This window comes from Pyxicephalus adspersus, chromosome 10 (genome assembly GCF_032062135.1).
Source record: "Pyxicephalus adspersus chromosome 10, UCB_Pads_2.0, whole genome shotgun sequence".
Taxonomy (NCBI): domain Eukaryota; kingdom Metazoa; phylum Chordata; class Amphibia; order Anura; family Pyxicephalidae; genus Pyxicephalus; species Pyxicephalus adspersus.
In genome coordinates this window covers 49,199,979-49,212,655 of record NC_092867.1, presented here as the reverse complement: position 1 = coordinate 49,212,655, position 12,677 = coordinate 49,199,979, and the positions used below count along the sequence as shown (strand labels likewise).

General features: G+C 40.2%; 1 protein-coding gene across 1 annotated transcript in view; it reads left to right on the top strand.

Moving 5' to 3' along the window:
- LOC140339553 (membrane-spanning 4-domains subfamily A member 15-like) overlaps window positions 1–10,577 on the top strand; it is a gene marked incomplete in the record, with an annotated part of 31,017 nt that extends 20,440 nt beyond the window's left edge. The window contains 3 exon segments of the mRNA XM_072424308.1: window positions 2,106–2,246; window positions 2,802–2,924; window positions 3,259–10,577. Coding sequence (XP_072280409.1) covers window positions 2,106–2,246; window positions 2,802–2,924; window positions 3,259–3,375 — 381 coding nt within the window.
- Window positions 10,578–12,677: the final 2,100 nt, after the last annotated feature.

Genomic DNA, 12,677 nt, shown 5'->3' with positions numbered 1-12,677 from the left:
GTGTAAAATCCAAGATATTAGCCAGAGTCACTGGGATCCCTGCAGTGCTCAATGTGTCAGTGCAGTTCTCCTTAGCAACAAGATGGCGTGAGTGAGAGCTGTCTCTGCTAGACTTACATGGCTTTTTCTATGCCAACAACAGAGGTAGGACTAATGGGACCATCCAATGATAGCAGGTTGGGGGCTGTCTGAGGGGCAAAGATTAGGATGCTTGTAGACACTCCCAAAACACCCTTGTTCTAGGCATTATTAATAGTACAGTAAAGTACAGGTTATATACCAACCCCCAGATTATTAATTGCCACAATGTAAAGAGTTCACAGAGATCAAACTAGGCAGGTGTGGGACTTCTGGTTCACCAGAACAGGCTAAATATGGTTTCCAAGCTTTCCTAAAGCCTAGGGGACTAGTTCTTGGTCTTAAAATGCTCACCATAAGGATCTAACTACAAATCCGTCAACTACTATTTTTTACAGAATGGTATATTAGAAATATAAAGCTTATTTAGGAAACCCATTTATTAAGTTCAGTCTGAGACACTCTCTCCAGCCTTATCAGAATTCTATTAGTCTTGCAGACACAAAAACCAGACAGTCACAGCAGGTGTTGTGACTAGAGGGTCTGGAAGGACCCTGGTTGTCAGATAAAGAAATACCTGATAAGGGGAAATGTATGACCCTAGTCTGCTAGAGAGACAATTTCTAGCCAAAGACATTTTAAAAGAAAACAATTTTATATTTAAAAGGGAGATCAGGAATGAATATTTTCTACATCATCACACTGGTTGTTGCTAAGATTCTGTACCTTGGCCCTTCTCAGGGCTCACATCTCTTCCGTGCAAGCTGTAGCGCCCCCTAGAGCCTCTGTCTTTCAAGTGTGACATAGCACAAGTGTGAGGCCTTCTGGAAGAGTTAATTCAAGGGGAAGAGCGAAGGTAAATATTAAGATTATAGTAAAGCCGCATGCACACGTGCAATATTAGTAGTTGGAAAGGATCTTTCACTATCCTGCTCCTTAGAGAGGGGAGGGGGAGAGCGACGGAGCAGCACCCCACTCCCTGCTCTCTCCCTTCCCTTGCATTAGGAATGTTAGTCATCCATGGATCCACCAGGACAGTCGTATTGACGACTGGTGCTGTACACATGCCAGATTCTCGCCCGATACCAGCCCTGAAACAATTATGGGATGAGAAACGTTGGACATGTGTACGTAGTTTAAGGGTCAGTGCGAGGCCTATTATTGAAAATCCAACACTTAATTGTGATAAAAAAAAATTGTATTCAATTATAGCTGTTAATGCTTTGCATTAAAAAGGATATGATGATTATATGGCCAGGGCTTTACAACTGGCTAAAAAGTGTGCGTGGGGGACAGAGGACATTTAAAAATATTTTATTGACTATTGGTTAACTTTCTTTTGTGAGATACTACAAATGTTTTAATTGTTTAGGGTGGGGGGTTATATTCAATGGTCCCACTGTCCTTCAGCATTGTTGGTGAAATAATATTTTCAGGGACTTTGTAATTAATTTAACAGGTTAGAGGCAGCAAATTGTGGCAAAATGTGGTTTCTTTCTGTATTGAACTAATTCATACAACCTAAGTATGTACACATTTTCAAATAATTGCTGGAAAAGTAGATTGTTTTGGTTTCCGTCACCACTAGAAATGACATCGGTGGGATACTACATGTAACTACAATGAATTACTACATCTGCAGCCATATTGTGCTACAGAGCATGGATACATACCTTACTTTTTTGTGTAAAAATGGAGGTTTCAACAACAAATCCTAATAAAACCCATCAGGACCTTTACTATACCTGAGGACTGTAGAAATGAACTCTATTTTGTTCCTGTCCTGGCTCCCACTTTAAATGTCCTTTGCAAATACTTTTATTGTCTGATGCAGACAAATCCTACCACAGGGCAAAGCTAAGGCAAAGAGGGTTGTGGCTGTTACTTTGCTCTGCTCCCAAAGGGCACTGCAGTTCAAAACCAGGAACTACATTTTCAAGAGAGAAAGCTTTTTGCAATAAAAAATGAGTCACAAATCATAAGGGGCAGAAACATCTTGTCATCTTTTGCTTTTTTTTTTAACACAGGTAAAAAGATCTTTGGCATTCACCATCCTAACATTACTAGTCAGCACGGCAGCAATAATACTACATTCTATAGATTTTTCACATACCGACTGTGACTTTACAGGAAACTACTTTGAATATGAAGCTTGTCTGCAACGACATGTAAGTCCACCATTCACTGTATGATGAGTCCCTATTAGTGGTAACCAAAATTTGATACCGACTCGGATTGGAGCTGTTCTACCTTGGCTTAGAACTTGGGTCAGTCCCAATCTGACCTTATTATATCTCACTGACAGGTATAGTAGGGTCAACAAATGATGACAACTGTTGTCATCCGATGGTATGACTGGCTGAGCTTTACTAAACCTGTGCCAATCCGGCAGCTGGGCGATGTCAATCATCATTGGTCCTATTATAAACATATTAAAAACATAAAAGTTGAAAAAAAAAATGAAGAACTCCATGCACATATGAGAACGTGTACCACTAGAATGCATGTGCATATGTAAAGAAACTTGTCTAACCCAGTGTTTCTCAATCTTTTTAACATAGGGGAACACATGAAAATAAATTCAAGTTTAGGGGAACCCATGGTATAATTACTATATCCACAAAAAAATAAGTGTGTCAGTTCACATGGATACCACAAAAGCATTTTGAGTATTATAGTTCTATTTTAACATGTGATTTCTATATTTGTTTTTTATTTTACAGGGTGTTGCCATTGCCATTCTCAGTGGGTCCCTTGTGTTAAATGTAATACTGTTTGGTGTGACTATTTTTATTTCCATCTTGAGTTGCCTGGCTCTCTCCAATGTAAATTCAGATGCTTCCCAGGTAAGAGGCCACAATTAAAAGAAATGAAATGTCTTTGTATATATCTTCTTTCTTATATTATTATAGTCTGACTCCCTACCCTAGTTTACCTTACCTTCTGTATTATAGCTCAGGTTAAAGATTAAAAAAATGAACTTTTTACATAGTTATGCCTAAATATAATGCATTTTAATAGAACAGTCCACAAAAAAATGATCTACTGGCTTTAGATCATCAATCTTGCTTTTGTGTGTTAAAGCTTCTCTTCCAGTGGGAACTGTTTAAGATCTGTGATGGCAGTTATATTAACATGGCTGTGATCAACTTTTACAATAGATGCTGAATCTTGTTACAGGTATACATTATGCAAAATGGAACTGTGTATCCGATACCTTCAACAGCTGTGCATCCTGCAACTGTGCCATCTGCACGTTCAGTCTACACCCAACCAGAATTACCACCACCCTACTAAGAAGAAAAAATGATGCCGTATGTTGTTTTAGAGGAATTTCCCTTCACCAGTCCACATAAAGTACAAGGATATCTTTCCAATGTTAGCAAATCACAAGATGTGGGATAAGTGAAAGATTTCCATTCTATTCCTTTTCTGGTGGCAAAACTTTGGATTTATTCTCACTTTCATTTTCAGTGATATTGGTGATTGTGATGAATAGAGAGAGTGAATTCTTGAAATGGAGACACAGTACACCACTTTAAGTGACCAAGATCTTACCAAGGTGAATTTGTTTACCAATCTTCAGGACACAATTTATGAAATAATGAAAGACAATCTTCTTGATGCAGAAAAGTACAACAATGGGGGAGTCTTCAGGGAATATTTACCCTGGGTTTTTTTTTTAATATATATTTTATTAGACTTCCAACACCCAAAAAGAAAAAGGAGGTAATAATTTTGTACAAGGTATTTCTATAAGTAAGATGACAACCTGGATGGCCATGAATTAGGACGGACACTAAGACTAAACCAAGGCTCCAAGGAACTGAGTTTTTTGCAGAGATTGTCAGGGGTTTCTTAACCTCCCTAGTGGTTCATTTCTTTTGGGTTTTATATGTCTAAAAGCGGTACACTGTTTTTCATGAAAATTTATTTTACAGTGTAATATAATAGTATGAGTATAATAAAGCTTGAAACACAAAATCATGTAATAATAATAAATTTAAAAATATCCATATATCTTTTAAATTTTTAGAAAAAAAATATACTATACCATATATACCATACTATTTTATTTTACTGTAAAATAAGTGTTCATGAAATACACTGTACTGCTTTTACACATATAAATCCAATGTATTGCATTCAGTACAGGTATTTTGCATTGAATGCAATACAAACAGATTTTAAATTTCCCACCCCGCCCCACTGGCAATGTACACATGCACCGCCGTCACCGGGAACTTCTCGGTGACTCATCGTGTGCAATAGACGCAGAAGGAAGAAGACAGGAATCGCGGCGATGGACAACGCGGGCCCTGGTGGATCAGGTAAGGCTGTATTTACTATTACTTCCCATAGGTTTTCCTACCCCGTATGTGACTCGGGGTTACCGCTTTGTAAGAGGCCACTACCCACCACACTAATATTCTGTGAGCTGTGGATTTAGTAATTAAAGCAGGGGTTCCCTGGGACCTGTAATTATTTCAAGAGGTTCCTTCATGTTAAAAAGTTTGTGAAAGGCTGTGCTAGACCATAGGAGCATTAAAGAATACAAGAACAAGAAAAATACTGGACTTTAACAGCAATGGATTTATAAAAAAATTGTCATATACCTTTTATTTCCTTCATTAAGAAACAACAGTTAAAAAATAAACATGCCTCTTCCCTTTTACCAAGTTTCAGAAAGAGTTCATCAACATTGTTAGCATACATGGGCTAGATACATTGTACACATTACATATGATGACGTGTTGCGGCGCCCGGAAATGACGTCATACACACTGAGGACGGATACCCCCCTTCCAAGGAGCACACAGAGTTATTTGCGTTCCAGGAGCCAGATCCTGTGGCCAGGAGGGGAAGGTGGAGGAGGAGGGAGGGAAGGAGAGAGAACACAGACAGCTGCAGGCAGCAGCAAATCACGGCTGCTGTCCTAACAAAAAAAACTACCCATGAAAAATAACTGCCAGGGGGGAAATACCAGTGGGGGTGTACAATGACCTAATCGTCAGGATAGTTTCACTAAGCATATAAATGCATCATTTCATCTACTGCAGCCTTACATCTCTCCCCGTACAAACCCCCATATATCCTGAACAGTATGTACTATCCAACCTGAAATTTCCAGGGTACATAGGGGACCCTCATAGCTAGCAAGATACCAAGTTTCATTTCCACATCTTTAATAAATAACAAAATATGGGGGTCATATTTATAGAAACTAGTGAAAATTGAACATCAGGGTTGCTGTTTAAAAAGTTAGTGTGTCTAGAAGCCCAAAATTAAACAAACAAGTTAGGGCCCCATAAAATTTCATCAATAGGCCATCACCAGAACAGGTGGAACTCCGCCCATAAAAAAACTACCATGTTACTCATTGCTGCAGGCTTCCAGCACCTGAGCCCCAATTTCCCTGGAACCTTGCAGTGCAGGTGAACAAAACTAGAGGTGCAAGTGGGGGACACCTGTGGCTAACACCCCCCAAAATTTCATCAATAGGCCATCACCAGAACAGGTGGAATTTTGCCCATGAAAACAAACTACCATGTTACACATTGCTGAAGGCTTCCAGCACCTGAACCCAAATTTTCCATGAACGGTGCAGGTGAACAAATTCATAGGTGCAAGTGTGGGACACCTGTGGCTAACACCCCCTAAAATTTCATCAATAGGCCATCACCAAAACAAGTGGAACTCCGCCCATAAAAAAAACCTTCCATTACACATTGCTAAAGGCTTCCAGCACCTGAACCCCGGTTTTCCATGAACAGTGGGGTGCAGGTGAACAAATTCATAGGTGCAAGTAGGGGATACTTGTGGCTAACACCCCCCAAAATTTCATCAATAGGCCAAAAAAAAAATCTCTGATCTCTCCTGATTGGCTGCTGTGCATCCTGGGAGCAAAAGATTGGCTCCCAACGCGAATGCCGCCAAAATTTCCCGGCGTTACCGCCCGCTGCTTTTTCTTCTCAGTTCAGAGAGAAAACGACCTCATGGTGAATTGCAAGGTCATTCTCGCTTACATGTTCGGTAAGCGAGAAAGGCTCGATTGGCTGTGAGATCGAATTTAATAATCTCGCTCATCCCTAGTAATTGCAGTATTTGCTGGCACTTGGACATAACTGGAGATGCAAGCAGGTCTATCGACTTGAAAATCTGTGTCTGCCCAGGGGCCACTTGTGGTTGAGAAATGATCTGCTCATATGATCACCCAACAGATTTTAGGCTGAAAATGTAGGATAACTTCTTTAGGTGAAGACCGGCTACTTCTTACTAGCCCCGATTGACTTTCTTTATCTCGGTCTGCTTCTTTAAAGCATAGCTGCTGCTTAGATAATGCTCTTGTACCACATGCCCAACATGATTTACTTTCTGGGTGCTCCACTGATTTGCTTTTGGAATGAGAGAGTGACCTCTTAGAAGGGCAAGGCCTTTGTGCCACACACCCAGCATAGTTCAATGGCAAGGTGATCTGGTGACTGACTAAAATGATCAGGAGATTTCTCTTTGTTTGATGGCCTAAATCCATATTTCTAAACCTTTTAAGATGGGAAAAGCCCCTGAAACAACTTTTGAGTCCTAGGGAACCATTGCCACACTCCACCGATCACTGTACACTTGTGTGATGGTCAGTGGGATAAATGCCTGGTTGGATTGCTACCAGTGGGAAGAATGTCACCTTTACAAATACCCAAAACATTAATTGGTGTCAGAGTTAGCAGACGTGAGAGGCACAAAATGTACATTGCTGGTCAGTGGGATAAATGCCTGGTTGCATTGCTGCCAGCGGGAAGAATATCACCTGTACAAATAGCCAAAACATTACCTGGTGTCATTGTTAGCTGACCTGAGAGGCACAAGAGAGGGAAATCCTGATGATGCTTGAGCTGTCATCAGGGTTTCCTATTTCTCAGCAAATCACAGAGCACTAGAGATGAATGGGCACAAGTCTCCCCATTCCCCATGTCTAGTGCTGAATGGCTGAGAAACGTGAAACCTCAGCCAATCACCCAGGGCTGTGTTTATTGCAGCCTTGGAAATCATCCTGTCATTAGGATAACCTGTAAAAAAAAAAAGACACATTTAATAAAATAATTTAACATTAAAGCCTCGTCCTATTTTTTACATATATTTTAACCCTTTCAGGGAATGAGTAAGGGGTATTATGTACCCATGTACACCCCAGGGTGGGGTGGTGGAGATCTGGGAGTCTCCTTATTAAAGGGGGCTTCCAGATTCCAAAGTCCTTGTAAAAACGTTTATAAAAGCCCCAGTTGTTTTCAATGGAAGCTTTCATAAAATCTTAAAAACGCTTGAAAAAGCCTCTATTGAGTTTAATGGAAGTGTTTTCCCGCGTTTATCCAGCATTTTAATTTTTTAAACATTGCAAGCAACGTTTAAGATAACGCTCAAAAACGTGCCTGAAGGAAATGTCCTGGTGTAGATTTGTCCATTGGAATGCATTGGGACTTCAAACATGGGCTTTAAAAGCCTCAGGTTAAATGCTGGGGAAGCAGTCCGTGTAGTCTAAGCCTTAAACGCTGGGGAAACAGTCCATGTAGACTAAAGCTGCGTACACACGTCCAATAATTATCGTTGGAAACGACCAACAAACGACTGATGAGCAACCGATTGGCCAAAAAAAAGTGACCAACGACGCCTGACAAACAATGATTTTTGTTGGACATGAACGACCGCCACGGCGAATCTAATTGGCCGACGATCTTTCACTATCTATCGTGTGTACGGTCGTTCAGTGATCGTGCATGTTTCTGTGGTACACTTTCTCCTTTACATGTCCCTCCCTGCATCGTTCAAACGATTGTATCTAGCGTGTGGACAGAATTGTGCACAATATGATTGTTCAAGTATAATTGTGCATAATCTGTCGTAATCGTTCGTTTTCTAACAATAATTTCTTGGAAGTGTGTACCTAGCTTTAGCCTAATATTGATGTGACAGGTGCTCTTTAATATCCATGTGAAGTGCAGGGGTATGTAAGTATTATGTATCTTTTTATGTATCCTTTTATAATGTATCTTTTTATTATGTATCTTTTTATGTATCCTTTTATAATGTATCTTTTTACATCTGTTTGGAGGCTGTAGAAGCTCTACACAGTCCTGAAAAAAACTTGACTTTAATGGTGTTTGACATTCGACCACCCAAATAATTTTGCTCTGTTCGAGCGAATAGCTGACAAATCGAATAGTGAGCTATTCCACCACCACTAGTCTGGAGTCTAAAATCTGTTCTACTTCATATTCTTTTTATGAAGCAGCAGGGACAGGTCCAGGGGGTATAATCTTTTTAGAGAACCTATTGAGAATAACCAGTTTAAGGAATGAAACATGAAAGGAATTATGGATTTTTAGAGAAGGAGGCAGTTTCAACTTGTATGTGACTGGATTAATCTGAGACAGGATGGAAAAAGGACCAATAAAACGTGGACCCAACTTGGGAGACGGCATCCATAACCGAATATTTTTAGTAGAAAAGCAGACCTTTTCGCCAGGGGAAAACTGAGGTGCAGCGGATCTTTTCTTGTCAGCCCATTTCTTGTAGCGTAGAGAAGATCGCTTTAAAGTCTCTTGCACCTTGTACCACCAGAGGGGGTCCAGAAGACTAGAAGTTGGAGGTGTTCTCATCTCCACCAGCAGGGGGAGCGCGTCTGCGAAACACTCTAGTCCTCTGAGGTAGTGGAGCAGCTGACTGGGAGTCACATGACCTGGACCAGGACTGTGAGCTGCAGAGCTGGTGCTGGCAGCAGGGGAGTGAAAGGTGGGTGGCACTGACCGAGGCAGAGATCTCCTGGATCTGCAGTGAAGCAATCTAGAGGATCCAAGAGATAATACCAGAGAGTCAAAATATTAAAAGATCACAATTGTATTGCACAGTACTGTCACTGTCCAATTAGCAGGCTGGAAGAGAAATTTCAGCCCATTTTCCTGTTAAAATCCATAATTTACAGTCAGAGAAATTAGAATTAGACATTTGTGGCTATAAATGCAAGACAGGATGTAGTTGTGGGGTGTATAAATAAGGATATTGAATTATGGCAACTCCCAACTTTACTATGTATAGAAAAAGTGATACCTTTTCGCATGATGTATGTAGGCAAAGAATACACCCCTGCCAACGTCCTCATTTTGCAAACCTTAAAGGCCACTGTAAACTGGTTTATATTTTAAAAAGCTTGAAATTGATAAGAAAAAAAAATATTTTCAATTCAATAAACTTTTCCAAGGCCTCCTTCCTAAAGCCCCTGGGCTTCAAGGTTTCACAGTTGCCTGTGCTTCTTCAAGGGCTATCCCTATGAAATCCCTCATGCTCCCCCCTCAACAGAAATCAGCTGTTGTACTTTATATAACTAAAATTCTAAAAATTCTCACTAACTTTTAGATTGACTTTGATTTTTTTTCTTTTCTCTCCTTTTCTACTTTTGCTCCAAAACATTGGAGCACTGTTTGCAGGAATATGATATGTGACGGGAGCTAGACATTGTCAACACCATGCTGATAGTGTAACAGAACTTCTTTATTGACCCAGTTGGCAAAAAAAGTGTTTTGAAAATTAGTGTGAAAAAGAGGTTAAACTTGCCAAAAAGTCAAATTCATTGTTTTTTTTTTTTTACTCAAAACATAAAATTTCCTCCTACTTTTGCAGCCTATGGCTTTTAGTTTATCTTTAAATACCACATTGGATGGGTATGTTGCTGGGTTCTGTCACTATAGGGTTTCTTTGAGGCTTTGCTTTTATATAAATTGATATCATGTTGTGATATGTAGCTCTGTATCAGGAAATATGTCACTTTTGTGTGTGTTTTTATAGTACATACTTCTGGCCACTTTTGACACTTTGTACATGCTTTTATACATTGTATACTTCTAACTAATCCATTCTACACTTTGAGTTACATCATTCATAGTAATCAGATCTGTACTGTATATGACATATCCTGGAGTACACCACTTTACACTGTATATTGAATACTTTGGATCATACCACTATGTTGGGATATTGTTTATGTATGTAACAATGTACTGTATATGTCATATTCTGAAACATACCACTCTGTACTGTATATGACATACTCTGGATCATACCACTTTGCACTGTATATGACATACTCTGGATTGTGCCACTTTGTACTGTATATGACAAACTCTGGGTCATATTACTCTTCTGTAAATTACATTGTCTGGATCAAACCATACTCTGTACTGTATTTGGCAGCCTTTGAATCATTTCACTCTACACTATATATAACATCCTCTGGATCATACCACTCTATGTGGTACATACTGCCTACATTGTACACTGTGTTTTGCATATTTCTGACCTCTCTTGTTATTGTTGCCATAGGGTAGCAGTAATTTTTAGGAATTTTAATCCTCCCCCACCTTTATAAAAGTTGCAGCTAGACATACACTTTAAGGACTCACAATTGTTTGTAACATAGTAGACATATTCAGAACACAGCGGATGTAGGTACCTTTAAGTAGACTAGACATTTATAGTCATTCTTAGGTTGTTGTGGGCTTTCCTGTACTATACAAGCCAATGTGAGTGCATGGAAAAATAATGCCTAATGCATCTCGAATGTCTCCCCAACATTGAATATATCTTTTATATATCTTTGCATGATCATAATCTCTCAAAATCCCAATTCTTGCTGTCTCATTGTCTCAGGCCCTGCCTGACCACAGCACTTTGAACAAATGATACAATGGTTGATTTGGTGTTTTATGTAAATCATTATTTGGGAGCTATGAGAGGTATAGGGGGACTACAGTGCCAACAGTGGCCAGAGGTGGCAAAGATATTGGAACATACTCAGTCCCAACAGAGCATGGTTGGAAAAACCCGTCTTTGCCAACCAATTCTGAATGTGCTCTGTGTTGTCCCAAGCTGATGATGTCAGAAAATGAGAGCATATAGAGGTGTGGTTTGATTATCTTGGGGCAATTTTTGTAGTGGACACTGGAGAATTAAAGGCTGTATGTGAACTCTAGTACAGCAGGCTGGATTATTTTTTGAGGCATGTGTACAGGGTACCAAGTGTTTTTTTTTTCAGAAATTAGGACATGTTCCAACCATTGCATTATATGAACAAACTCATTTCTTTGTGGACACTGTCATGTGTTGATCTGCCATAGTGGGAGCAGGCACAATTTAATGTTCTGTTTAAGACATTCCATGATTTTTTGAGTAAATTCCAAAGTCCCCTGAGCATGGTGTTGTCCTCAAAACTGCTGGGGTGTGTCAAAAGGACCTATGGAAACATTTATCAAATGTCCTGCTGCTGACCAATCCCACACTGCTGCATTATCTACAGAATGAATTGTAATGAGAGCTAGAAAGAAATTGGTCAGCAGCAAGACCGGTTTGCATCAATAAGAAAAAGGAAGCCACTGTGAGCTCCTTGGCAAAGTCAAAGTCAATAACCATTTAACCTCCCTGGTGGTATGATTAATGACAAAAAAAATCCTCATTTTTTAAAATTTCCTGCCTACCTGCCTAACGGTCCCGCCCTCGAGCCTATAACTCGCAAGAAGATGCCAATCTGGCATCTTCTTCTTCTGGCCTCGCGTCCCCAGCGTTCACACGTCGGAGACGCAGATGCTGGCCGGGCATTGCAAAGTTACGAAGATGCCCGGCGGGCATTGCTAGAGGAAGAAGATGCCAGGCATCGCTGGAGGATGCCGCTGAAACAAGGGAACAAGGTAGGACTTTTAATCTTCCTGGAAATTCCACCCGGAGTGTGGCTTGGGGTTACAGCTTTTGGTATGGAAAATCCACCCCGAGCCACACTCGGGAATACGCCAGGGAGGTTATTGAACATGAATCTGTCCAAAGCTACAGGAAACTAAAGTAAATCAAATTGGGATGGTACTGCTGTGATTAAATTAAGCCAGCATTCTCAAGCAGGATTTCTCTAGAGGTTGGTGGAGGTTTTTTGAGCAATGAACAATTTGTGACTTCAATATTCTTTTTGGCTATCTGTAAGGGTGACATTCTTCCCACTTGACAGAAATGTAAGAAGCATTCTTCCCAGTAACCACCACACTAATATACTGTGAGCTGTGGATATAGTAGTTACAGTAGTTAGGAGTTCCCTGAAGACCTCAAATTGATTTCAAGGGTTTCACCATGGTAAAAATGTTTAAGCGGAACTAAACTAAAAATAAAAAAAAATGACTCCTATCTTTAATCCTGCAGATCCCTTGATGATGCTGGTCCCTCCCATTATCTGGCCTGGCGTCATACTGGAATTCCACTTCGTCCCAAAGGAAGCACTGGGCACTGCTATCTTCTCTTCTGTCATCTTCTTCGGTCTCCGTTCTCTGTCACTTTATTTTGCACTACGCAGGTGCGAGATTGGGTGACAAAGCCGCTGTGAAGGGGAAAAAAAGAGAGATGATCTCACTGCGTATGCGTAAGCTTGGCATCTCTTTCCCCTTGGTGTAAAAATGCCCCAGTCAGAGCCTTCCAGGATGCATAATGTAGGTATCACGGGAGGCTCTGCGCTCCCATTAAGTCTTGATCGTCTTGAATCTTTGTACAATTATATAGAAGGGTTTTCTTCCCTTTTA